The sequence below is a fragment of the Gadus macrocephalus genome, chromosome 7 (genome assembly GCF_031168955.1).
Source record: "Gadus macrocephalus chromosome 7, ASM3116895v1".
Taxonomy (NCBI): domain Eukaryota; kingdom Metazoa; phylum Chordata; class Actinopteri; order Gadiformes; family Gadidae; genus Gadus; species Gadus macrocephalus.
The window spans coordinates 26,655,930-26,683,742 of record NC_082388.1 but is presented as its reverse complement, the minus strand read 5'-3'; the positions used below and the strand labels follow the sequence as shown (position 1 = coordinate 26,683,742).

Below are 27,813 nucleotides of genomic sequence, written 5' to 3'. Positions count from 1 at the left end.
GGTAGGGGTTAGACAGTACAGAGACAGGTCATTAAGGAGCAGGTCGGGGTTAGACAGTACAGAGACAGGCCCTCTCCAGGACGACTACAGATTAGGCTGCGGACGTTTGGAATTGAACCATAACCTTTTGTTTGGGAGTCGATAAGCCTGACGACCGGACCATCTCCTCGGTACTCTGAATCCCCACATCACAGTCACATCGTAGAAACAGGAGTCTAGCCCTGAAGGGATGGCGTCAAATGCTCATCGCTTCACCGGTCAGCCGGGGAACAGGGGGAGGTTCCGTGTCTGTGATCTGTCCGGCGCTCCGACCGGGAGCGGCTCATTTGCAAACCGGATGAGTTCCCCCCGTTCTCTCCCGGAGCGGAGCGAGACGAAGGGACCGCCGCCCCGGGCGCTGTCATTGACGTCGCCCTTGAGATCACGTGACGGCTCCAACTCACCCCACGGCGCCCGGCCTCCTCCCGGGACCGTCGCCGCGACAACAATCCCCCCCCACTATCTATACAACCCAGGTACCGGCCCCATGTAGGCTGATCCACTGGGCTATGAAGCACTGATAACCCCTAATATCAGCTCTATGTGTACGGATAACCCTGAATAACCCCAAATATCAGCTCTATGTACTGAATAACCCTGAATAGCCCCAAATATCAGCTCTATGGGCTGAATAACACTAATAACCCCTACTATCAGCTCTATGTGCTGAATAACCCCTAATATCAGCTCTACGCTCTTCTGACCTATGCTATTGACTTCCTTCTGGAACGTCCTCACGTCGGGTCTCAGTTTATTCAGTAGATCAGCTCTGGGGCCCCGTGGTGGCGTGCGTTCGACGGCCCCGCCGTTTGGGGGCCCCGGTGGCCCGCGTGGAGGCCCCTTCATCGGTGCCTTAACGAGGCGGCGCTGCTCTGGGTCGGTCCGGAGCAGATGGAGCTGCCTGCGCTCCTTAAGCCCGGACGTGGACCCCCTGCACGGCTGTCAGGCCGGATTAACGGGAGGACGGTTGGTGGGAGGGAGGGAAGGGGGAGAGGGGGGGAGGGGGAGAGAGAGGGGGAGGGGGAGGTAGGGAGGGGGGTGATGTAGGGAGGGGGGGAGGGAGGGAGGAAGGTAGGGAGGAAGGGAGGGAGGGGGAGAGGTAGGGAGGGAGGGGGGGAGGGAGGGAGAGAGGGTTTAACCACTGAGAGGCAGAGGAGGTGCAGGGGAACGGGGAATCAAGGGAAGCAGAGCAAAGAGGTGTGTGTGTGTGTGTGTGTGTGTGTGTGTGTGTGTGTGTGTGTGTGTGTGTGTGTGTGTGTGTGTGTGTGTGTGTGTGTGTGTGTGTGTGTGTGTGTGTGTGTGTGTGTGTACCATGCCTTGGTGACTCTCCCCTCTCTCTCCTCTCCCCCCTTCCTCCGGGAGGGAGAGGAGGGAGAGGAGAGGTCTGGAGGAGTGATCGCCTGGGGACGCTCGCACTCTCTCTCTCTCTCTCTCTCTCTCTCTCTCTCTCTCTCTCTCTCTCTCTCTCTCTCTCTCTCTGTTTGCCATTCAGGACGCGCGGCGGCGAGGAGAAAGGATTTGCCGGTTAAACAAAGCGACGGCGTGTTTGTCGAGCGTTCAGCCGAGCGCCGCCCACGACTTTTCCCATTTGGCAAAGCAAACATGGACGCAGCGTCCGGGTTCAGAATGAGGGGGGAGGGCGGGGCCAAGGTGAGACGGGGGACGGGAATCGAACCCTGATCTTTGATGAGCGGGAATTCTGCATGTCACGCGATGCGATCGCACGATTTCCGGGGAATGCTGCGTGGCTTGTGATTGGTTGTGGGGTGAGATGGAGTGTTGGGAGGGTAGATTATAGAGGAGGGGTGTCCGCCGATGATGAGGCAGTGATTCAATGTCAACAGGCAGTCTGTACAAACAGCTCCCGGGAGATGGGCCTCCTGCTGTTTTCATCTGAGCTGCTCAGGAGGAATAAAGGTTGTGTGGATAATGATTGCCGTTCAATCAGTCGACTCAACTTTCTTAGTGTTTTCGTGCCACAATGCAAAACAAAGTGATTAGCCATTTGAGCAACACAACAAGATATGACTTTGAAATAAACACAAGCAAAACTGCGTGTTTCTTACCTGTCTTTTCGTCTGTCTCTCTGTACATCTGTGTAATATCCATCATATCCATACATGTCTGTGTAATATCCATCTGTCTGTCTGTTCATCTGTTTCATGTCTGTCTGTGTGTCTGTGTGTGTGTCTGTCTGTCTGTCTGTCTGTCTGTCTGTCTGTCTGTCTGTCTGTCTGTCTGTCTGTCTGTCCAGCTAATGTCCATCTGTCTTTCTGTTCATCTGTTTGATGCCTGTCTGTCTGCCTGTCTAATTTCTGCCTGTCTGTCTGCCTCTCTAATGTCTGTCTGTCTGTCTGTCTGCCTGTCTAATGTCCGTCTGTCTGTCTGCCTGCCTGATGTCCGTCTGTCTGGCTGCCTCTCTAGTGTCCGTCTGTCTGTCAGCCTCTCTAGTGTCCGTCTGTCCGTCTGTCTGTCAGCCTCTCTAGTGTCCGTCTGTCTGTCTGCCTCTCTAATGTCCGTCTGTCTGTCAGCCTCTCTAATGTCCGTCTGTCTGTCTGCCTCTCTAGTGTCCGTCTGTCTGTCTGCCTCTCTAATGTCCGTCTGTCTGTCAGCCTCTCTAATGTCCGTCTGTCTGTCTGCCTCTCTAATGTCCGTCTGTCTGTCAGCCTCTCTAATGTCCGTCTGTCTGTCAGCCTCTCTAATGTCCGTCTGTCTGTCTGCCTCTCTAGTGTCCGTCTGTCTGTCTGCCTCTCTAGTGTCCGTCTGTCCGTCTGTCTGTCAGCCTCTCTAATGTCCGTCTGTGTCAGCCTCTCTAATGTCCGTCTGTCTGTCTGCCTCTCGAGTGTCTGTCTGTCTGTCTGCCTCTCTAGTGTCCGTCTGTCTGTCGGCCTGTCTAACGTCCGTCCGTGTCTCCCTCCACCTGTCCAGGTGCTGAACGCCAGCCTCCTGGAGGGGGAGGTGCTGTCCCTGGAGGACACCGGGGGCCCGGGGCCCTCCCTCCTGGCCAACGAGTCGGTGCTGATGCGGGGCCTGGTGGTGCGCAGCCACAGCAACCAGATCTCCATCAGTTTCCGTAGCGACCGCGGCCAGGGACGCTCCGGCTTCGTCATCCTGCACTACCAAGGTGAGCGGGGGCGGGGTGGGGGGGGGCAGGGGGCCGGGGGACGGGGGACGGGGGGGGGACACAGTGGGTAACCGTGGGGATCAGGTGCGTCACGTTACGATGGGGATCCAATGACATGTGTTACTATGGCGAGCTGCTATTTGACTATGTGGCGTTTGACTATATATACTCACTGAAACGTCACTGATACGTTACATGGCAATTACTTATTTTACGTTGCCATGGTGAGTAGCATTCAATGGTGAGTGTGTGTTTGTGATCGTGTGTGAGTGTGTGTGTGTATGTACGGGTATTTCTACATTGTTTGTGTGAGTACCATGTGTGTGTTAATACCATGTGTGTGTGGGTACCATGTGTGTGTGTTTAGGTACCGTGTGTGTGTGTGTTAGTACCATGTGTGTGTGTGTATTAGAACGATGTGTGTGTTAGTACCATGTGTGTGTTAGTACCATGCGTGTGTTAGTACCATGTGTGTGTGGCACCATGTGTGTGTGGCACCATATGTGTGTGGCACCATGTGTGTGTTAGCACCATGTGTGTGTTAGTACCATGTGTGTGTTAGTACCATGTGTGTGGCACCATGTGTGTGTTAGTACCATGTGTGTGTTAGTACCATGTGTGTGTTAGTACCATGTGTGTGTTAGTACCATGTGTGTGTTAGCACCATGTGTGTGTTAGCACCATGTGTGTGTTAGCACCATGTGTTTGTTAGTACCATGTGTGTGTTAGTACCATGTGTGTGTGGCCAACCCAGTCGCCAAGAAAAAACGTCAGTGGTGTACGTTTCCATGAACACTGGATACGTAGCATTTCAACGTAAAAAATAGCGTGTTATACCTACAATATCCACGTGTGCCGCTGTGGAGGCGGGTTTCGGGGTTTGGGTTTCACGGCTTTCGCGGCAAATTGTGGACACGATTGTTTAGGGGGGGGAGACTGTTGATGACCGGGGAGGGGGGGGGGGGGGGGAGAGACACGTTTGTTGAGGGGGGGGGACGACACACGATTGTAGGGGGGGGGGACACGTTAGTTGAAGGGGGGGGGGGGGGGACACGTTTGTTGAGGGGGGGGGGGGGAGACACGTTTGTAGGGGGGGGGGGGCACGCTCGACAACGAGAGTTGGTTTTTATTGAACGCTCGACAACGAGAGTTGGTTTTTATTGAACGAGACTTCAACACGGAACAGCTGCGCGAAACGATGGTCACGTCACTCTCGGTGACGGTGTCGACAATAATGAACACACGAACAATGTTAATAGAACAACACACAACCACATAACATCCCGAACCCATTAACCCCACTTAATCCTAACAACAAAACAAGTTAACAAAAGCCCCATTTGTCAACTGAGAACCCCAATTCCCAGAATCCCCCGCGGCTCCGGAACACGGCGTAGCTTATATTAATCTTTATTATCTGAATGGGAAATGCAATATTTTAGGACAGATACACCATTAAACGCGTTTCTAATGACATTTCTAGCGAGAAATGTACATTTTCCTTACATAATCTTCAGTCAGTGAATGTGTATGATCTTTATTAATCTTTATTATCTGAATGGGAAATGCAATATTTTAGGACCGATTCACCGTTAAACGTGTTTCTAATAACATTTCTAGCGAGAAATATACTTTTTAATTGCATAATCTTCAGTCAGTGATTGTGTCTGATCTTTAGTTTTATAGTTATTAGGAGTTGATCGGCTCGCTCGCATGTTTCAACGACGTCAGGTTGCTTTCGCTAAACTAGCAGCTCACGTGCTTCCTGCGTTTGTGTTATTAAACTGTTACTTTATGTAACTTTTAATGATATCATCTTGTTAGAAACACGTATATCTGAGAGCCAACCCAGTCGCCAAAATCATACCTACGTTGACAGTTTACGTTTCGTGAACACTGGATTACGTCGCATTTCAACATAAAATAGCGTGTTATACACACACACACACGCACGCACATGCACAGACACACACACACACACACACACACACACAAGCACACGCACACGCACGCACGCACACACACACACACACACACACACACACACACACACACACACACACACACACACACACACACACACACACACACACACACGCACACGGTGCATTTCGCTGCTAAAACCACAACAAAAAAATATTCCCTCAAATATTATTACTTTCAAAACGTTGGCCAAAATGGCCAATAATATCATTTTTTTTGGGATGCTTCTAGGACATTTTGGGTGGATTTTGAACGGTATGTGGGGGGCACGTTTTTTGCAGGACCTGGCAACCCTGCGCTGTTGCCCGAGATCTGGATCCACCCCGGCGTGGTGCCGTCTCCTTTTGACCTTTTGACCCCAGACTTCTGGGGGAATAGCTGAATCAATTCATTAGTCAATCAGAAGCATGTAAATATCTTTCCGGTGGCGTAAGAGGACAAACAAGGTATCCTTCAACATCTACGCTTCCAGGCGATTGCAACGGTGCCACACATGAGCATATTCGAACATGTTTAATGGTAGTAATTAGCTGTCGAAATTGGAGGCCTTAATCAATACTGAGCAGCTATTGATTTGCATATTGACCGGGCCAAGTTTCGGTGCGGAGGTCCCAGTTAGGCCCTAGAATAAGGTATTAAAATTTCAGGGCGGTAGGACCTTCCTATCTCAAAAACTGTTTTTCCACCACATTCTGAACCATTAGGTCTTGCAGGCTACACTTCTGAGGGGCTTTGTCCAAATGACACTCCATTTGGGAAAACTTTTTTATCTCTAAGGGCTAGAACTCCAAATCTCGGATATGTCGTACACGGGGCCCCGGGAAATGTGTGTAAACATTTTAGCATCCCTAGCTATCTTGAAAAGGTCGGCAAAGGGGCGTGACCTCCAACAGTACAGTAAATGTACATAAGACAGAGGTTAGTTTCTAGTCCCCATTTTTTGTGGGATGGAGGTGTACATTTGTGGCTAAAGGTGTGTAGACACAGCTGGCCTGTGGCCACGTTTTTGAAGTCGGGGGTCAAAAGGTCAAAAGGAGCCGGCACCACGCCGCTTATGAGATAACAAAAAGTTAATGTTTATTTCTCTCATAACTTTTTGTCATTATTAAAGAGAGGCCTGATTCTCAGATATGCATGTTGGATGGCTAGGGTGTTGGTCTGGGAAGAACTTCAGGCCAAAATCTTGCAAGCGAGCCGCTGGGTGCAGGTGCAACGAGATGGAGCACTTGCTGAGCCTGGACTTTCATAATCTTCGCTCTGTGAATGTAAAGGATGTTTGGTCGGATGTTACGACGAAGAATCATAATGTGAATGGGAATATTCTATAAATCTCTTGATATCATCTTTCGTCTCAACACTTCTGCTGCAGCCACTTAAAGTCTCACTCCGAGAACCTAAAAATATGAATCAATCCATTAGAAGTATGAAAATATCTTCCCGGTGGTGCAACAGAGCAAACAAGGTGTCCTTTGACATCAACGTTTCGAGACGATTGCAACAGTGCCACACATGATCATATTTGAATATGTTTCGGGGTAGTAATTAGCTGTCGATTTTGGAGGCCTTTATCAATAATGACCAGCTATAGATTTGCTTCCCGATGGAGATTTTTGACAAATTACATGTTAATTAGCATCTACACGTTAAGCTGAGTCCAATGAGATCAAGCTTGGCCTCTTGCTACACCGACATCATGTCCTAGACCTAGGTGTACCATGTAAAATACATGTTACCATTAGCTAGAGTGTCGTTCTTGGTGTCATTGGACTCAGCTCAACGTGTAGATGCTAAATAACATGTCATTTGTGACAAATCTTTATCGGGAAGCAAATCAATAGCTGCTCAGTATTGATTAAGGCCTCCAATTTCGACAGCTAATTACTACCATCAAACATGTTCGAATATGCTCATGTGTGGCACCGTTGCAATCGCCTGGAAGCGTAGATGTTGAAGGACACCTTGTTCGTCCTCTTACGCCACCGGAAAGATATTTACATGCTTCTGATTGACTAATGAATTGATTCAGCTATTCCCCCAGTAGTCTGGGGTCAAAAGGTCAAAAGGAGACGGCACCACGCCGGGGTGGATCCAGATCTCGGGCAACAGCGCAGGGTTGCCAGGTCCTGCAAAAAACGTGCCCCCCACATACCGTTCAAAATCCACCCAAAATGTCCTAGAAGCATCCCAAAAAAAAAAGATATTATTGGCCATTTTGGCCAACGTTTTGAAAGTAATAATATTTGAGGGAATATTTTTTTGTTGTTGTTTTAGCAGCGAAATGCACCGTCTGCGTGTGTGCGTGTGTGTGTGTGTGTGTGTGTGTGTGTGTGTGTGTGTGTGTGTGTGTGTGTGTGTGTGTGTCTGTGTCTGTGTCTGTGTCTGTGTCTGTGTGGCTGTGCGTGCGTGTGTGTGTGTGTGCTTGTGTGTGTGTGTGTCTGTGCATGTGCGTGCGTGTGTGTGTGTGTATAACACGCTATTTTATGTTGAAATGCGACGTAATCCAGTGTTCACGAAACGTACACTGTCAACGTAGGTATGATTTTGGCGACTGGGTTGGCTCTCAGATATACGTGTTTCTAACAAGATGATATCATTAAAAGTTACATAAAGTAACAGTTTAATAACACAAACGCAGGAAGCACGTGAGCTGCTAGTTTAGCGAAAGCAACCTGACGTCGTTGAAACATGCGAGCGAGCCGATCAACTCCTAATAACTATAAAACTAAAGATCAGACACAATCACTGACTGAAGATTATGCAATTAAAAAGTATATTTCTCGCTAGAAATGTTATTAGAAACACGTTTAACGGTGAATCGGTCCTAAAATATTGCATTTCCCATTCAGATAATAAAGATTAATAAAGATCATACACATTCACTGACTGAAGATTATGTAAGGAAAATGTACATTTCTCGCTAGAAATGTCATTAGAAACGCGTTTAATGGTGTATCTGTCCTAAAATATTGCATTTCCCATTCAGATAATAAAGATTAATATAAGCTACGCCGTGTTCCGGAGCCGCGGGGGATTCTGGGAATTGGGGTTCTCAGTTGACAAATGGGGCTTTTGTTAACTTGTTTTGTTGTTAGGATTAAGTGGGGTTAATGGGTTCGGGATGTTATGTGGTTGTGTGTTGTTCTATTAACATTGTTCGTGTGTTCATTATTGTCGACACCGTCACCGAGAGTGACGTGACCATCGTTTCGCGCAGCTGTTCCGTGTTGAAGTCTCGTTCAATAAAAACCAACTCTCGTTGTCGAGCGTTCAATAAAAACCAACTCTCGTTGTCGAGCGCGCCCCCCCCCTACAAACGTGTCTCCCCCCCCCTCAACAAACGTGTCCCCCCCCCCCCCCCCCTTCAACTAACGTGTCCCCCCCCCCTACAATCGTGTGTCGTCGTCCCCCCTCAACAAACGTGTCTCTCCCCCCCCCCCCCCCTCCCCGGTCATCAACAGTCTCCCCCCCCCCCCCGAAACAATCGTATCCACAATTTGCCGCGAAAGCCGTGAAACCCAAACCCCGAAACCCGCCTCCACAGCGGCACACGTGGATATTGTAGGTATAACACGCTATTTTTTACGTTGAAATGCTACGTATCCAGTGTTCATGGAAACGTACACCACTGACGTTTTTTCTTGGCGACTGGGTTGGTGTGGCACCATGTGTGTGGCACCATGTGTGTGTTAGTACCATGTGTGTGTTAGCACCATGTGTGTGTTATTACCATGTGTGTGATAGCACCATGTGTGTGTTAGTACCATGTGTGTGTTAGTACCATGTGTGTGTGGCACCATGGGTGTGGCACCATGTGTGTGTTAGTACCATGTGTGTGTTAGTACCATGTGTGTGTTAGTACCATGTGTGTGTTAGCACCATGTGTGTGTTAGTACCATGTGTGTGTTAGCACCATGTGTGTGTTAGCACCATGTGTGTGTTAGCACCATGTGTGTGTTAGCACCATGTGTGTGTTAGTACCATGTGTGTGGCACCATGTGTGTGTTAGTACCATGTGTGTGTGTTAGCACCATGTGTGTGTTAGCACCATGTGTGTGTGGCACCATGTGTGTGTTAGCACCATGTGTTTGTTAGTACCATGTGTGTGTTAGTACCATGTGTGTGTTAACACCATGTGTGTGTTAGTACCATGTGTGTTAGTACCATGTGTGTGTTAGTACCATGTGTGTGTTAGTACCATGTGTGTGTTAGCACCATGTGTGTGTTAGTACCATGTGTGTGGCACCATGTGTGTGTTAGCACCATGTGTGTGTTAGTACCATGTGTGTGTTAGTACCATGTATGTGTTAGCACCATGTGTGTGTTAGCACCATGTGTGTGTTAGTACCATGTGTGTGTGGCACCATGTGTGTGTTAGCACCATGTGTTTGTTAGTACCATGTGTGTGTTAGTACCATGTGTGTGTTAGCACCATGTGTGTGTTAGTACCATGTGTGTGGCACCATGTGTGTGTTAGTACCATGTGTGTGTTAGTACCATGTGTGTGTTAGTACCATGTGTGTGTTAGCACCATGTGTGTGTTAGTACCATGTGTGTGGCACCATGTGTGTGTTAGCACCATGTGTGTGTTAGTACCATGTGTGTGTTAGTACCATGTATGTGTTAGCACCATGTGTGTGTTAGCACCATGTGTGTGTTAGTACCATGTGTGTGTGGCACCATGTGTGTGTTAGCACCATGTGTGTGTTAGTACCATGTGTGTGTTAGCACCATGTGTGTGTTATTACCATGTGTGTGATAGCACCATGTGTGTGTTAGTACCATGTGTGTGTTAGTACCATGTGTGTGTGGCACCATGGGTGTGGCACCATGTGTGTGTTAGTACCATGTGTGTGTTAGTACCATGTGTTTGTTAGTACCATGTGTGTGTTAGCACCATGTGTGTGTTAGCACCATGTGTGTGTTAGCACCATGTGTGTGTTAGCACCATGTGTGTGTTAGCACCATGTGTGTGTTAGCACCATGTGTGTGTTAGTACCATGTGTGTGGCACCATGTGTGTGTTAGTACCATGTGTGTGTGTTAGCACCATGTGTGTGTTAGCACCATGTGTGTGTGGCACCATGTGTGTGTTAGCACCATGTGTTTGTTAGTACCATGTGTGTGTTAGTACCATGTGTGTGTTAACACCATGTGTGTGTTAGTACCATGTGTGTTAGTACCATGTGTGTGTTAGTACCATGTGTGTGTTAGTACCATGTGTGTGTTAGCACCATGTGTGTGTTAGTACCATGTGTGTGGCACCATGTGTGTGTTAGCACCATGTGTGTGTTAGTACCATGTGTGTGTTAGTACCATGTATGTGTTAGCACCATGTGTGTGTTAGCACCATGTGTGTGTTAGTACCATGTGTGTGTGGCACCATGTGTGTGTTAGCACCATGTGTTTGTTAGTACCATGTGTGTGTTAGTACCATGTGTGTGTTAGCACCATGTGTGTGTTAGTACCATGTGTGTGGCACCATGTGTGTGTTAGTACCATGTGTGTGTTAGTACCATGTGTGTGTTAGTACCATGTGTGTGTTAGCACCATGTGTGTGTTAGTACCATGTGTGTGGCACCATGTGTGTGTTAGCACCATGTGTGTGTTAGTACCATGTGTGTGTTAGTACCATGTATGTGTTAGCACCATGTGTGTGTTAGCACCATGTGTGTGTTAGTACCATGTGTGTGTGGCACCATGTGTGTGTTAGCACCATGTGTTTGTTAGTACCATGTGTGTGTTAGTACCATGTATGTGTTAGCACCATGTGTGTGTTAGCACCATGTGTTTGTTAGCACCATGTGTGTGTTAGTACCATGTGTGTGTTAGTACCATGTGTGTGTTAGTACCATGTGTGTGTTAGTACCATGTGTGTGTTAGTACCATGTATGTGTTAGCACCATGTGTGTGTTAGCACCATGTGTGTGTTAGTACCATGTGTGTGTGGCACCATGTGTGTGTTAGCACCATGTGTTTGTTAGTACCATGTGTGTGTTAGTACCATGTATGTGTTAGCACCATGTGTGTGTGTTAGCACCATGTGTGTGTTAGTACCATGTGTGTGTTAGTACCATGTGTGTGTTAGTACCATGTGTGTGTTAGCACCATGTGTGTGTTAGCACCATGTGTGTGTTAGTACCATGTGTGTGTTAGTACCATGTGTGTGTTAGTACCATGTGTGTGTTAGCACCATGTGTGTGTTAGTACCATGTGTGTGTTAGCACCATGTGTGTGTTAGCACCATGTGTGTGTTAGTACCATGTGTGTGTTAGTACCATGTGTGTGTTAGTACCATGTGTGTGTTAGTACCATGTGTGTGTTAGTACCATGTGTGTGTTAGTACCATGTGTGTGGCACCATGTGTGTGTTAGTACCATGTGTGTGTTAGCACCATGTGTGTGTTAGCACCATGTGTGTGTTAGCACCATGTGACGCCATGCCGTTGTACCAGCGGCTGCGGCGCCGTACAGCTCTGTGTCCCGACCCTAATCACAGCCCATTACGGGCAGCAGATTGGATTGTGGGTAAATAGGACATAATGGGGCCGCGTGTTGCTACCCCGAGACATGATGGGCCCTGATTGTTCCCATCACCCAAAAAAAAAATAGGCAATTTAATTTTTATTTGTTTGCCTGCATCAGGAGGGCGCCTGCTCCTGCTTTTATTCCACTAAATGGGGCAGAATAAAAAGCCGCCAGGACAGAATAAAAGAGATTGCTTTTGATGCAGATGGCGAGCGGCGGAGAGAGAGAGGGAGAAGGTGTGAAACGCTCGTCAGCTCCGGCCCCGATCGGCCAGCCGGTGGTTTGGTCGAGCGAACGTTTGTGATGTCTTGACAGGCCTGCAATTCAGCGCCATCACGGCTGACATGTGGGGGGACCAGACTCCGCCTTTTCCGTGTTTTTCCCCCTCACTTGTTTATCTTCCATTCCATTGACGTATTATTTCCGAAACAACAGAGATAGCAATTTTCCGAGCGATCACGCAAAGTGGCCGCTGATTACACGGCGCGGCGCGAGGCCGGCATGGGGGCCGTCGCCACGCCGACAGCAGCGGCTAATGGCGCCTCGAATGACGGGTGATCTTCACAACAGCGGCCGGATCACGACCGCACCGACCCGCCACCAACGCCGTCGCCGCCGCTGTGAAAAGTAGTTCCCTCAAACAAGCTCTGACTCTAGATTAACATCTTTCTTCCGGCGCGATCCGAAACCGTAACATTCTCAGACGAACGGCGCCCTCAGGAGGAGGCTCTGTTTGCCCGCCACATCCCGATTAATCAGATGAGAAGATATGAATCAGTATTCACGTATTACTTCCACCGCGTGACAACCACTTCCCCCCTCTCTTCCCTGAGATTTTCAAAGGTTATTAGCGTTTCGATCGGCGGAGATATTTCAATTTGTGTTCGTCTTCTTGGCCCGCGTATCGCTGTATCACCTTGTCCTCCGTAATGGGCTGATAGAAATGTGATTGGACAGGCGTGGAGGAGACGGATGGGCGGGAAGATGGATGCCCACTCGGGGTAATTAATATCTACTGTACGGGCTGCCGGCACGTCCCGGCTGGCTACGTGATGGATGGTGGCGTGGTATCAGCATCAGCACCACCGGCACACAAGGACGGGAACATGGACGTCGTTCAGGATGTGAGGCAGGGAGGGGGAGGAGAGGGAGAGAGGAGGAGAGGGAGGAGGGGAGAGGGGAGGAGAGAGGAGGAGAGGAGGAGGGGGGAGGGAGAGGAGGAGAGAGAAGGAGAGGGAGGAGGGGAGGGGGAGGAGAGGGTGAGAGGAGGAGAGGGAGGAGGGGAGGGGGAGAGAGGAGGAGAGGAGGAGGGGGGAGGGAGAGGAGGAGGAGGAGAGTGGAGGAGGAGTAGAGGTAGGGAGGGAGGATGAGAGGGAGGGAGGAGTAGGGAGGGAGGGAGGAGAGGAGGAGGAGGGGGAGAGGAGAAGGAGAGCGGGGAAGGAGGACAGGGAGGGAGGAGGAGCGGAGAGGGAGGAGGGGAGAAAGAAAAAGGAAGGACAAGGAGGAGACGGAGGGAGGAGGTGGAGGAGGAGAGGGAGGAGGTGACAGAAAGACGAGCAGACTGACGGATGGACGTGTTCCGTAGCGCGGTGGAGTGGGATGGCACATGGGGGAAATGAAGGGACATTTTGTTCAAGGTTTCTGCAGATACGTAGAGAGACACACACACATGCAGACACACACACACACATGAGGACACAAAAAAAAAGGCAGAGAGACAAACGCCAAGACACAGACTTTCAAAAACACACAAAGACACACACACACACACATATCCACTTACACAAACACACACAATTTCCGATGCACACACACACACACACACACACACACACACACACACACACACACACACACACACACACACACACACACACACACACACACACACACACACACATAACGTATTGATACATCTAAAAATAACCGCAACTTTTTTTGATTGCAATCTCTTTGAGTTCCATTCCTCACTCCTAAATACACTGGGGGCACGCCTTGTTCCTCCCTTGCATTATATTTCTATCCACGGTTTTATATTTCTATGCAGTATATCCTTCTGCAAAGTGGCGATCAATAACAATATCAGTTAGTTCGCTTTGCAGATTCTCCGGCGAAATCCAAGTATCCAAAACTTTAGAAGTGATGAGACGCCAGGACCTCGACTTCCTCCGATCAGCGGCAGACCTCCACGCCTAGCGGGCGCGTGTACACACCCTGTCTCACTCTCTCCCCGCTGTCTCACTCTCTCCCTCGCTGTGCCCTCGCTGTCCCCTGCTGTCCCGGGCCTTCCCTCTGGAGGGCGCTGTCCTCTCCACGCGACGGCCCCAGAGGGGGGGCGGTGCGAAGGTCGTTGCGTGGCCCCGTGAATAAGGGGGAGTGATTGCGGTCCTGCCGCCGCTCCGAGCTGGCGCGCCGCTCCCCGAGGCGGGTCGATGCGATCGGAGCTGACAGGGAAAGTCACTGCAGGAGGAGCGCTGCCAGATGAGACGCGGGAGAGTGAACGCCTCTATCGACGTCTGGACTGTTAGCCCGCAAAGTCAGACGCCGCGTCACATCGTCGATAAAAATAAAGTCAGGAGAGAAAATAACGCGGGCCCGACGTTGACCTCGGCCGTCTCCCTGCGCGGAGTTCCGCTGATTAGACGCCCGCAAACAATCGTGGAAACGACGCATCGCTCGGAGTGTGATCGCAATCTGCCAATTACTGTTTGATGTGTAGCAGACGCTCCCGTCAAAGTGACCTGGAGTGAATTCAGATAGATGTCGTTAAGGAGCATGTAGGGGTTAGAAAGGACAGAGACATGTCGTTAAGGGTTAGACAGTACTGAGCCAGGTCGTTAAGGGTTAGACAGTACAGAGGCAGGTCATTAAGGGTTAGACAATACTGAGCCAGCTCGTTAAGGGATAGACAGTACAGAGACAGGTCGTTAAGGGTTAGACAGTACAGAGGCAGGTCGTGAAGGGTTAGACAATACAGAGACAGGTCGTTATGGGTTAGACAGTACAGAGACAGGTCGTTAAGGGTTAGACAGTACAGAGGCAGGTCGTGAAGGGTTAGACAATACAGAGACAGGTCGTTATGGGTTAGACAATACAGAGACAGGTCGTTAAGGGTTAGACTGTGACAGTACAGAGACATGTCGTTAAGGGTTAGACAATACAGAGACAGATCTTTAAGTGTGAGACAATACAGAGACAGATCAGTAAGGGGTTAGACAATACAGAGGCAGGTCGCTAAGGGTCGGACAGTACAGAGACAGTTTATTTAGGGTTAGACAGTACAGAGACATGTCGTTAAGGAGCAGGTAGGGGTTAGAAAGTACAGAGACAGTTTATTTAGGGTTAGACAGTACAGAGACATGTTGTTTAGGAGAAGGTAGGCATCTTGCACTAGTATACTAAAGGTAGGCTGAGGACACTGGGAATCAAACCAAGATCATTTGGGTTGGCAGCCTAACACTCAACCACTACACTACACTTTTCACAACTCTCTTGGTGAATTCATGAATTATATGCGCGCATGCACGTACCGGGTTTGCTCTGACCTTTCAGAAGTCGTACGGAATCGAATAGAGAATTAAAAGGTCTTTCTATGGCTGAGAGTTATTGTGCAGCTATTGAATAAGAGTTTTACAAGGTTGGTTTAAGAAACGAGTTCAACCATCCTTCGCAACTTCTCAAAAGAGTCACAAGGGAATGGAACAGCTCAATAGAGTTCCTTAGCACTCAATAGTTCCTTAAGATCTGTTTTTCATTTTTCAGATGGATGGATGGTCTGAAATAACAAATACTGAGAGAGATAGACAGATAGAAGTAAAGAATAATGGTAGAAAGAAACAATGTGAAATTAATCATTATTATTTATCATCCACACACAAAGATGAATTTATCACTTCAAAAGATTTATTCATAATCACTTTATTTGATCATTCTGATATCCGATAAATATGTAAAAGACAGATGCTGTACATCACCCTACAACAGGAGATTTATTTTGAATCTATAAGTAAGTGAATAAGTTAATCCTTTCACACTGCAGTTAGCCCCAACCAATATTTGTTTTAATCAAGTATCATGTAAGTGAGTGTAGATTGTGTTTCTGTGACAACCGTTATCCTTTAAGACCAACCGTAAGCTGTGCCGACCCGTTAAAGACGGACGTGTTTTATATGTGTTTGACTTTGATTTGTTTATAATAGTTGATGTTTTGTTTGGCCTCCTTCTATGGGAAACAGTGCATCACAGAAACCAAGACAACCATGTGATGGATGACTCTGCTTTAATATGCCTCATTTGAACAAAATGGCACATTTGCATTTTTAACAAATGGAAGACAAACATTGTCATATTTAACGTTTCAGTCCTCAGAACTATTTGTCTGACACGCTTGTGTGAAACTGTATACATAATTTATTTCTAGAACAAAAAACACATTCATCTCCATTAAAATGCCCCTGAAAAGTGGGGAACATCAATTGAGGATAAACCACACACTCAGAAACACACACACACACACACACACACACACACACACACACACACACACACACACACACACACACACACACACACACACACACACACACACACACACACACACACACACACACACACACACACACACACACACACCCTCTCCCTCACATACCCATGGTGAGTGTGTATAGGGAGCATCTATCCCTGAGCCCATGGAGAGTGTGTATAGGAGTGTCTCTGGCTGTTAAGGAGCATCTATCCCTCAACCCATGTAGAGTGTATATAGGGAGCATCTATCCCTGAGTGAGAGCGTAAAGGAGCATCTATCCCTGAGTGAGAGTGTATAGGAGCATCTATCCCTGAGTGAGAGCATATAGGAGCATCTATCCCTGAGTGAGAGTGTATAGGAGCATCTATCCCTGAGTGAGAGCTTATAGGAGTGTCTATCCCTGAGTGAGAGCGTTTAGGAGCATCTATCCCTGAGTCAGAGCGTATAGGAGCATCTATCCCTGAGTGAGAGCGTATAGGAGCATCTATCCCTGAGTGAGAGTGTATAGGAGCATCTATCCCTGAGTGAGAGCGTATAGGAGCATCTATCCCTGAGTGAGAGTGTATAGGAGCATCTATCCCTGAGTGAGAGTGTATAGGAGCATCTAACCCTGAGTGAGAGTGTATAGGAGCATCTATCCCTGAGTCAGAGTGTATAGGAGCATCTATCCCTGAGTCAGAGTGTATAGGAGCATCTATCCCTGAGTCAGAGTGTATAGGAGTGTCTCTGGCTCTCCAGGAGCAGCGATAACTAAGCACATAAGCGCTGCGTCTGTCGCCGGGGGACTGGCGGCGGCGTCTCGCTGGCTGGCTCGCCGCTCCACGGAGCCATTATTTGTAATAGCAAAACAATCAGAGTTTATGGCCCACTACCGCAGCGAGGAGGGGAGGAGCGGCCTAATTTAATACCCCTTCAATTGGCCAGACGCTCTCTTCTTCTCCGTTCCCTGCTATGCGTGTGTGTGTGTGTGTTCACGTGTGTGTGTGTTTCTGTGTGAGTGTGTCTGTGTGTGTTCACGTGTGTGTGTGAGTGTGTGTGCAAGCACACAGGTATATAGTGTGTGCACCTGTGTGTGTGTGTGTGTGTGTGTGTGTGTGTGTGTGTGTGTGTGTGTGTGTGTGTGTGTGTGTGTGTGTGTGTGTGTGTGTGTGTGTGTGTGTGTGTGTGTGTGTGTGTGTGTGTGTGTGTGCGCGCGTGTGTGTGTGTGCATCCATGCATATAGTTGTGTGTATGTGTGTATAGTGTGTGTGTGTGTATAGACTCTGTGTGTGTGTGTGTGTGTGTGTGTGTGTGTTTTTGTGTGTGTGTGTGTGTGTGTGAGTGTGTGTGTGTGTGTGTGTGTGTAAAGTGTGTGTATATGTGTGTGTACAGCGTGTGGGTGTGTGTGTGTGTGTGTGTGTGTGTGTGTGTGTGTGTGTGTGTGTGTGTGTGAGTATAGTTTGTGTGTATAGTGTGTGTGGCACTCTGCCTGCTCAATAGTGATGTAAATGCTGCTATGATAACAGCCCTGAACGCTTCATTGGAGACGGTGATAAAGGGCGGAGGGGAGGGGTGACCCCGGAGGGCGAAGATGGGGTGGAGGAGGAAGTGGAGGAGAGAGGAGAGAGGAGAGAGGAGAGAGGAGAGAGGAGAGAGAGGAGATGAGATAGGGGAGAGGGGAGACAGGAGAGAGGAGAGAGAGGAGAGGGGAGAAAGGAAAGGGGAGAAAGGAGACAGGAGAGAGGGGAGAAGGGAGGAAATGGAGGAGAGGGAGGAGAGAGGAGAGAGGAGAGAGAAGAGGGGAGAAAGGAAAGGGGAGAGGGGAGAAAGGAGACAGGAGAGAGGGGAGAGGGGAGATGAGAGAGGAGAGAGAGGAGAGGAGAGAGAGGAGAGGGGAGAGAGGAGAGAGGAGAGAGGAGAGAGGGGAGAGAGGAGATGAGAGAGGAGAGAGAGGAGATGAGAGAGGAGAGAGAGGAGAGGGGAGAAAGGAAAGGGGAGAGGGGAGAAAGGAGACAGGAGAGAGGGGAGAGAGGAGATGAGAGAGGAGAGAGGAGAGAGAGGAGAGGGGAGAAAGGAAAGGGGAGAGGGGAGAAAGGAGACAGGAGAGAGGGGAGAGGGGAGGAGAGAGGAGAGAGGAGAGGAGAGAGCGGAGAGAGGAGAGAGGAGAGAGAGGAGAGAGGAGAAAGGAGAGGGGTTCGTTTGTCGAGAGTTAATCATGATGCTGGGCGATTGAACATTTTGGGATGGAAGTGTTATCGATTTTTTGAATTAATCTTTTATTGATTGATTTTTAAAAATGATATAAAGGTTGTAGATGTACAGACTTTATAAATGTTATACAAGTGGGACATATTTGTATGTGTAATAGATGGAGGGGGTGATGGCACTGTGAGGTGAAGCATCGACTCCAAAGATGACTGGATGATTCTCAAACCATTTCAACACTTTCTCTGTCATATCTTAAATTTTATTATTATAATCTCAGCGACTTTGACGAGTTCGGCACAACAAACAAAAACAACACACAAAGAAAAAAACTAAAACTCCCCCTATCTCCACTTCCCCCTTTGAATTTATTTACTCCTCTGCCACGCGGCTTCAGTCAATTAAAAGTTTGTTTCATTAGCGTACTTCCAGTGCGCGGCCGCGGCTAATGAGGGGGAACGCGCGCGCGCGGCGGCCCGGGCGCCAGCAGCACCGGCGACGCTAAGACAGGGAAAAGAAGGCCGTTTAATGGCCTCCATTACAGGAGCCGCTCCGCCACATCCATCACGGCCGCGCCGCGGCGGCCGGCGTCGTTATTTTAAAAGCAGTGTCAGGTCCGCCACGCACGGCGAGCCGAACACATTGATCTCGCGACGGCGTCTCCGACAGCCCCCCGCAGACGGCGTTCCTCTGGCGGCCGTTGGCGAGGCCTAGCGGTGAGGTTCAGCTCCTCCCCCCCCCAGCGATTGGCGGTACGCGAGGGGGATGTTGTTTAATTTTTTGATCCTTTATTTAACCAGGGCGAAGTACCGTTGAGATATTTCAATCTCTTTTACAAGGAAGCCCCGGGGCAACAAGTATACGAGTTACACGGAAACATGGATGACAAGACAGACTAATAAGGACAAAGTAACATGGAAGACATGATGACAAGACAGGCCAACAACACTGGACAGCGTCAGCATCCCAGCAGTTAGACCGTAATTCATTAGACGACACGAGCGCCACTCCAGAGACTGCACAGAGTGGGAGGGGCCACAGAGAGCAAAGGAGCACTCCATCCAATTAGGGAGGAGTGTGTCTGTGAGTGTTGGATGGTGTGTGTGTGAAGGGGTGTGTTTGTGTTTGTGTGTGTGTGTGTGTGTGTGTGTGTGTGTGTGCGTGTGCGTGTGCGTGTGCACGTGTGCGTGCGTGCGTGCGTGCGTGTGTGTGAGTCTGATTGTGTGTGTTTGTGGTGTGTGTGTGTGTCTGATTGTGTGTGTGTGTCTGACTGTGTGTGTGTCTGACTGTGTGTGAGTGTGCTTGTGTGAGTGTTGTGTGACAGGAGCGAAGGGCTGCGTGATTTCAGAATATAAACAACTTCCTCCTCTGACCTACCAGGCGTGGAGGTCGTCTTTGAACCCCGGAAATGCCAGAATGTGACCTTCACCAAAACAAACAAAGTGTACGGAATAATGGGAGCCATTTTGAATACAGTCAACTGACTCTGACACATTTATATGCTCTTCCTCCTCCTCTTCCTCTCCCTTCTGTCTCCTCTCCTCCTCTCCCTCACATCCTCTCCTCCTCTTCCCCTCCTACCTCTCATCTTCGTCCTCCCACCACTCTCCCTCATCCTTCTTTCCCTCTCCCCTATTCACTCTCCCCCTCTCTTCTCTCTCCCCCTCTCCCCCTCATCTCCCCTTTACTCCCCTCTGCCTCTCCTCTCTCTCCCCCCCTCTCTCTCTCTCTCTCTCTCCCCCTCTCCTCTCTCTCCCCCTCTCCCTCCTCTCTCTCCCCATCTCCCCCTCTCCTCCCCCCCCTCCTCTCCCTCCTCCTCCCCCTCTCTCTCTCCTCTCCCCTCTCCCCCACACCTTCCCCTCCCCTTCTCCTCGCTCCCCTATTCCTCCCCTCGCCCCCCTCTCCCTCTCCTCTCACTCCCCCTCTCCCCCTCTCTCTCCCCCTCTCTCTCCCCCTCCCAGCCTTCGTGCTGAGCTGTGCGTTCCCCCGGCGGCCAGCGGGGGGCGATGTATCGGTGTCCCGTCTGCAGGCCGGCGGAGAGGCCTTCTTCGTCTGCTCCAGCGGCTACCGGCTGCAGGGGCCGGAGGTCCTGACCTGCCGCAACGCCACCACGCCCTACTGGAGCGGAAAGGAGCCCACCTGCATCGGTAAGAGACAGGAAACACTTTAGTCTGCTACTATTTACCGTCTACCGTCACTCTACTCTTAAGTCTACTGTTACTCTACTATTTAGCCTCTAGCCTTTCATGATCTTGGTGCGAGATGAACCAAACAAAGCCCTTGCTGGTCCTAAAGGACACATATCTTCAACTGTAAAGCTTAAACTGTAAAGCTTAAACTGTAAACCTTCAACTTTAAACATTCAGCTGTAAACCTTCAACTTTAAACATTCAGCTGTAAACCTTCAACTATAAACCTTCAAATGTATGCCTTCAAATATAAACCTTCCACTGTAAACCTTCCACTGTAAACCTTTCACTGTAAACCTTCCACTGTAAACCTTCACCTGTAAACCTTCCACTGTAAACCTTCCACTGTAAACCTTCCACTCTAAACCTTCCACTGTAAACCTTCCACTGTAAACCTTCACCTGTAAACCTTCCACTGTAAACTTTCCACTGTAAACTTTCCACTGTAAACCTTCACCTGTGAACCTTCACCTGTAAACCTTCCACTGTAAACCTTCACCTGTAAACCTTCCACTGTAAACCTTCACCTGTAAACCTTCCACTGTAAACCTTCACCTGTAAACCTTCCACTGTAAACCTTCACCTGTAAACCTTCACCTGTAAACCTTCCACTGTAAACCTTCACCTGTAAACCTTCCACTGTAAAACCTCAATTTGAAACCTGCACGACACAGCGGACATCTTTCACCCAAAGTGAACTCAATTTGCAGCATGACTCGGCTTAATTCTCCCCCCTGAGTTCATGACGTGGGTTCAGATGGGGGTCTTTTAGGAGCAGCTAGGGGGGGCAAAGGCCATCAGCTCACTCAAGAACGCCAGCAGGGAATCGAACCCAAGGACCTCTGGGCGTTGGTAGTCCAACCACAGCCCGCCAGCCCCCAGCACAGCGGTGTGACAGCCCACACCGGCCCTGCCAGACACGCATTAGCATTCCTGAAACACTGGTTAGCGGTGGAATTTCAATTTGAGATAATGAAAGTTAGCCCGCCGGGGAGAGGGAACGCACTGTGGCCCCTTAGCTGGAGGGGCCCCGCATGCCAAAAAACACAACCGCACAGAATTCAATTAAAGCTGACAGGAAGTGACTTGATTGGTCTCTTTGTACATGAAAGCTAATTGGGAAGTGTTTCATGTGGGGTGAAGTACCTGGCTGTCTGTGGGCGCCTTTGATTCAGCGGAGGGCTGCTCCCGCTCTCCCTCCCGTGAATAACTCACCTTCGTTTATATTCCGCGCGTTAGCTGCTGCTGCCGACACCCGTGTACACAAACAGGGGATGAAGCGGGCATTTTGATAGCGCTTAACAAAACAGCCCTCCTCCATCTTGTTAAAGGATGAGGGGATAAGATGAGATGAGGTAAGGTGAGCTTTATTCATCGTAAAAACAGGCAATTTGGGTGTCACGGCAAAGTAATAGGATGTTTATGTTTATGTGAAGGGTTTTATGAGTAACTATTAACATGAAATACTGTCTTGTACTTCTGCTGTGAAACCCTAATTACCAGTTTCTGGGATTGATAATGTTATGACACGATTAAGGATAGGACTAATTTTGTTATGACAAAATTAAGAGTAGGATTAATAAGGATATGACACTATTATGGTTAAGATTAATAATGATATGACACTATTCAAGGTAGGATTAATAATGATATGATACTATTAAGGGTATTTATTTAGGATCACTAATGATATGACACTGTTAAGGATATGATTATTAATGATTTGACACTATTAAGGGGACATATAAAGGATCAATAATGATGTCCATTAAACGCTGAGGGTGTGTGATGCTGAGAGCGTAGAGGCCAGTCCGAAAGGGTCTGTGTTCGGTCCCTAATTTCCACACATAGTCTACCTGGAGTCATCCAAAATGCACCTTAACTCCCACCTGCTCCTTAAGGACATGTCTCTGAATGTTGGGTCACTTTGGACTCAAGCCTCTGCTAAATGAACCATAAGATAGTTATAAATGATCCTCTCTTTTCTAAATGATGATATGGGTCAGGGCTCTCTTGCGAAGTAGACGTTTAATCTCCGGAGACTCACCTGTTGTAATGACGATAAACGAGATGAAAGCAAGTACATTTATGAGATCTTTGAACTTTGTCCATGTACATGTATTTCATACATACACCTGCTATCATCACAGGTTTGTATTTGAAGTGAGACATAAACAACAACCAGAAATGTGTGGAAAAAAGTCCTTGTCCTGCGCTGCCATAGACGCACACACGCGCACACACACACACACACACACACACACACACACACACACACACACACACACACACACACACACACACACACACACACACACACACACACACACACACACACACACTCAGTCTAGCTCATCTTTTTTAGTATGCTTTATTTCCCCATATTTTCTTCTCTCCCTCTATCTGCTATGAATAAAAATAAAGATTCCCCTCTCACCTTCTTGTCTCCCCCCTCCTCTCTCCCTCCCCCCTCCTCTCCCTCCCCCCCCCCCCCCCCCCAGTGTCTTGCGGGGGGATGATGAAGAACGCGACCCACGGCCGCATCGTGTCTCCTGGTTTCCCGGGCAACTACAGCAACAACCTGACGTGTCACTGGGTGCTGGAGGCCCCTGCGGACCAGCGGCTCCACGTGCACTTTGAGAAGGTGGCCCTGGCCGAGGACGACGACCGGTGGGTGGGGGGGGGGGGGGGGGGTGTGTGTAGACGTGTGTGTGTAGACGTGTGTGTGTGTGTGTGTGTGTGTGAACGTGAGTTTGTGTGTGGTTGTGTGTATGTGTGCACTTACATGTCTGTGAGCGTGCGTGTGCGTGTACATGTCTGTGAGTGTGTGTGTGTGTGTGTGTGTGTGTGTGTGTGTGTGTGTGTGTGTGTGTGTGTGTGTGTGTGTGTCTGAGTGTGTGTGTGTCCGAGTGTGTGTGTGGTGTTATATTGAATTTAAGGAACTTCAGAGGCTCCCCAGCTCTGCATGCTCGCGGTCACAAATGGCCTTTTACCATTTTAACATTCTAACAAAGCCACCGGGCCTCACGCTGGTACGCACTCCTTCAAGTCCTGCCCTCCACGACCAAAGCTGGGATGTATTTCAGGCAGCTCTGTTGCTACGGTTTTTGGAATTGTCTTGCTATCCTTTCTGTTGGTTGTGTTCTATGGTTTCCGGTGGTTGTGTTGCTATGGTTTCTGATGGTTTTGTTGCTATGGTTTGTGGAGGTTGTATTGCTTTGGTTTCAGGAGGTTGCGTTGCTATGGTTTAAGGAGGCTGCGTTGCTATGGTTTAAGGAGGCTGCGTTGCTATGGTTTCAGGAGGTTGTGTTGCTATGGTTTAAGGAGGCTGCGTTGCTATGGTTTCAGGAGGTTGTGTTGCAATGGCTTCAGGAGGTTGTGTTGCTATGGTTTCAGACGGTTGTGTTGTAATGGCTTCAGGAGGTTGCGTTGCTATGGTTTCAGGAGGTTGCATTGCAATGGCTTCAGGAGGTTGTGTTGCTATGGTTTCAGGCTGCTGATAAAGAACGGGAACAACATCGACTCCCCGCCGGTGTACGACTCCTACGAGGTGGAGTACCTCCCCAACGAGGGCGTCCTGAGCACGGGGCGACACCTCTTCGTGGAGTTCACCACCGACGGCACGCTCACGTCCACCGGGGCGGCCATCAGATACGAAGGTAGGGGGCACTCAGACACCGGCTCCACCCAACCCAGCTCTGAGCTGCTGCAGCTACACCCAGAGAGGGAGTCAGAGAGAGGGGAGGAGAGCGGGGGAGAGCAAGATGGATAAAATGATCACCCCCCTCCCTCTTGACAATTCTCCTCCGTTGAGGAGTGTTCAGGCACCTGTGATTGACAGGCGAGATGGCTTTCCCCAACCAATCAGGGAGCAGATGGGCTGATTGTCGAGGAATGACCCGGAGCGTTCCTCTCTCTAAACGGTCTCACAGCGAGGCTAGCACGGGCGACTGGAGCCAGGTGTTCTCACTCAGACGCTCTCTCACCCACAGCTGACGAATGGCTGAGGCAAATTGCACTTAAATCTGATCTACAGCCCCTTTGGTATCTCATTGTTTAGGAAAGGCTCTGAAGGTAAGGATAACGTAGGGGAAGGTAGGGGAACATCTCTCTCATTGAACATGTTCTCTCTCATCATCCCATGGTTTCTTCCCTCCATCTTTCACTGCCCTAATTATATATCCCTCTCTTTCTCTCTCTCCCCTACCTCAATCCTTCTCTCCTCCCTCCCTCATTCCCTCTCTCTCCTCTTCCCTCCCTCCCTCTCTCTCTCCCCCTCCCTCCTCCCTCCCCCTCCCTCCTCTCCCTCCCTCCCTCCTCTCTCCCCCTCCCTCCTCTCTCCCCCTCCCTCCTCTCTCCCCCTCCCTCCTCTCCTCTCCCCTCCCTCCCTCCTCTCCCTCCCTTCCCTCTCTCTCTCCTCCTCCCTCCCTCTCCATCCTCACCCCTCTTCCCTCCTCCCTCCCTCTCTCTCTCTCCTCTCTTCTCTTCTCCTCCCTTCCTCCCTCCCTCTCTCCCTCCTCTCTCCTCATCCCTCCTCCCTCACACCTCTCTTCTGTCCTCCCTCCTCCCTCCCTCTCTCTCTCCTCTCTCCTCCTCCCTCCCCCTCCCTCCTCTCCCCCCTCCTCCCTCCCTCTCTCTCTCTCCTCTCTCCTCCTCCCTCCTCCCTCCCCCTCCCTCCTCTCCCTCCCTTCCCTCTCTCCCCCTCCTAGCGTTCGCTAAGGGCACGTGCTACGAGCCCTTCGTGAAGTACGGTAACTTCAGCAGCAGCGACTCTGGCTACGGCGTGGGGGCGGTGGTGGAGTTCTCCTGTAACCCGGGCTACACCCTGGAGCAGGGCTCCGTGGTCATCGAGTGCGTGGACGCCCAGAACCCCCAGTGGAACGACACCGAGCCCGCCTGCCGAGGTGAGACCCCCCCGCTCCGAGACCCCCCGCTGAGACCCAAAGCCCGCCCGGCGCGACGTTCGGTTGCTGCCTTGTGTTCAGTTTTCCCCTAGCACCTAGACTCAGACTGCATACCCCCCCTCACCCTTCTTACACACTTATTGTGTGTCGTACGTCCCGGCACTTAAGAATAGCACTTAGCCTTGTGTAGCGTCTTCTCCTAGCTATCTCTGTTGTGTACGGGGGACGGGTTAACCTAGTGATAGTTAATGCTTGGCACTTGGTTCTATGAGCAACCTTACTGTACCGACAGAGGTATATTATATGTTTCTCTTTCTTCTACAATACAATACAATACAATGCAACTTTATTAATCCCACTAGGGGCAATTAGTGTGAGCAGCTTGTATATACAGACACAGTAACATACAAACAACAAATACACATACACAACTACGGAGCATTTAGTAGTCGAGTTGCAGAGGGGATGAACGACTTGGATTGGCGGTTTGTTCTGCGAGCAGGTAAAGCGTAGCGACGCCCCTGAGGGCAACACGGAGAATTCACTTTTAAGAACATGACCAGAAGAAGCCAACATACCTGCTGCTTTCTTAATGATTTGCCGATTGCAAAAATAACTCAAGTCCCTTTGTTTAACTCCGGTGATCTTAGGACAGATGTTGACAATACTTTTTTCTGACAGATGTACTTATTGTAAGTCTTTTTGGACAAAAGCGTCTGCTATATTCCCTAAAAGTGCATTTTAATGTTCACAGACGCCAAACAGAAGCAGAGTTGTCGTGTTTTAACACAGTGCATGGAGGCAGCACGGTGTGCGTGATTATATTTTATATTTTTTATATTTATACACTCGCCTCTTGCAGGAAAGTTCTAATGTGGCCTGTGTCCTGCCATGGCAGTGTGCTATGGACCTCACCGACGTTATTAACCCAACTTCTTGGGTCTAGAAGTTTCCATCTCCAATAAATTCTGCAGAGTAAGTTTTGTACATTCCGATGTGCCTGCCCAAACATTCGGGAGGACCTGGCTTGGGATATAATAGAGTCCTGCTTCATATGCATGAAGGCATACTTTATCTATTCGCGATGTTAGCATTATTGATCAGCAACAATGAATGATGAATATCACACATCTTTTATTCATGTTTCAGTTGTAGCAAGCAAGGTTGCTAACAAGCAAGGTGAAAATGTTTTCAAGCCGACCGCCGGTATGATCAGAGCCGGAGGATACTCTGTCGCCAGCCTGGAAGAGGAGGCTGCACTCTGTCCTGCCCACTCCCCGTCTCTGAGCCCTGGACACACCCAGCATATAGACCAGGGCACTCCATCCATCACTCCCACCGTGTGTCTGTAGCTCCACTCGCTCACTACGCAGCGCTGACCTTACCTCTGCACACGCTTACAAGGTGAGGGAGACTTTGTTTCTCTCTGTCTGAGCAAAAGCCGTTTTCTAAACCCGAGCTCACGTCAAGGGAGACATACGGAGAGCACCAAATTGCTGGGGGTCGAGGGGTCGAGGCAAAGGGAAGCTTTCAAGGAGCCGCGACGGCTGTGCTTGGTGTGCTTCATGAAGGCCTTTACTGTGTACTTGAACGCAGCCCAAATCCAATCACACAGAAGCGCTGAGATGGACTCTCTGTATGAGGGTCAGTGAGTCATGCAGCCTTGGAGGTTACGGACCACCAGTGGGCTTCAGACATAGCTGTGTGCAGGGCTACCTGCTGGTACACGTTTGGTACACGTTAGTTACATTGACATTAAAGGCTTTAAGCAGAAGCTTTTATCCACAGTGACGACAATAAATACATTTGTCAGAAGAAAGAGACACAATATATCGCTGTTGGTACAGTAAGGATGTTCATAGAACCAAGTGCCAAGCACTAACCATCACTAGGTTAATCCGTTCCCCATATGCAGCAACAAAGATAGGACAAGACATTACACAATGCTAAGTACTATTTTTATGTGCAAGGACGTACAACATACAATAAGTGCATACATAAGTAGGGCTTTTTATATATCAGGTAAAAACATCTAATTTGCCATAATTGAGTGATAGGTTATACAATTAAGAACAAACAACGGTGGGCCTCTTCATAACTTATTTACATATTTTTTTAATTCAATGATGTATTTTATTTATTTTTTTACAAACCTTAATTTTTGGTGCCCCCTCGGGTACTTGGTGCCCTACGCACTCTGCGTACTCAGCGTATAGGGAGCGGCGGGCCTGCATAAGTACAAACATAAGTTACAATAACTTGGCCCCGACTGAGTCTTAGCTGAACACTCGTCTGATTGGTCGTCACAGGCCACGACCCCAGAACCGCCTCTTTTAGAGGGA

At 49.2% G+C, this 27,813-nt stretch overlaps 1 protein-coding gene across 1 annotated transcript in view; it reads left to right on the top strand.

The window, feature by feature from the left end:
- The first annotated feature begins 1,641 nt into the window (after positions 1–1,641).
- LOC132461447 (seizure protein 6-like) overlaps positions 1,642–27,813 on the top strand; it is a 27,274-nt gene continuing 1,102 nt past the window's right edge. The window contains exons 1-6 of the mRNA XM_060056532.1: positions 1,642–1,689; positions 2,968–3,163; positions 20,340–20,525; positions 23,069–23,237; positions 24,060–24,226; positions 25,277–25,471. Of these exons, the coding sequence (XP_059912515.1) occupies positions 1,642–1,689; positions 2,968–3,163; positions 20,340–20,525; positions 23,069–23,237; positions 24,060–24,226; positions 25,277–25,471 (961 nt within the window). The remainder of the gene's footprint in view (positions 1,690–2,967; positions 3,164–20,339; positions 20,526–23,068; positions 23,238–24,059; positions 24,227–25,276; positions 25,472–27,813) is intronic.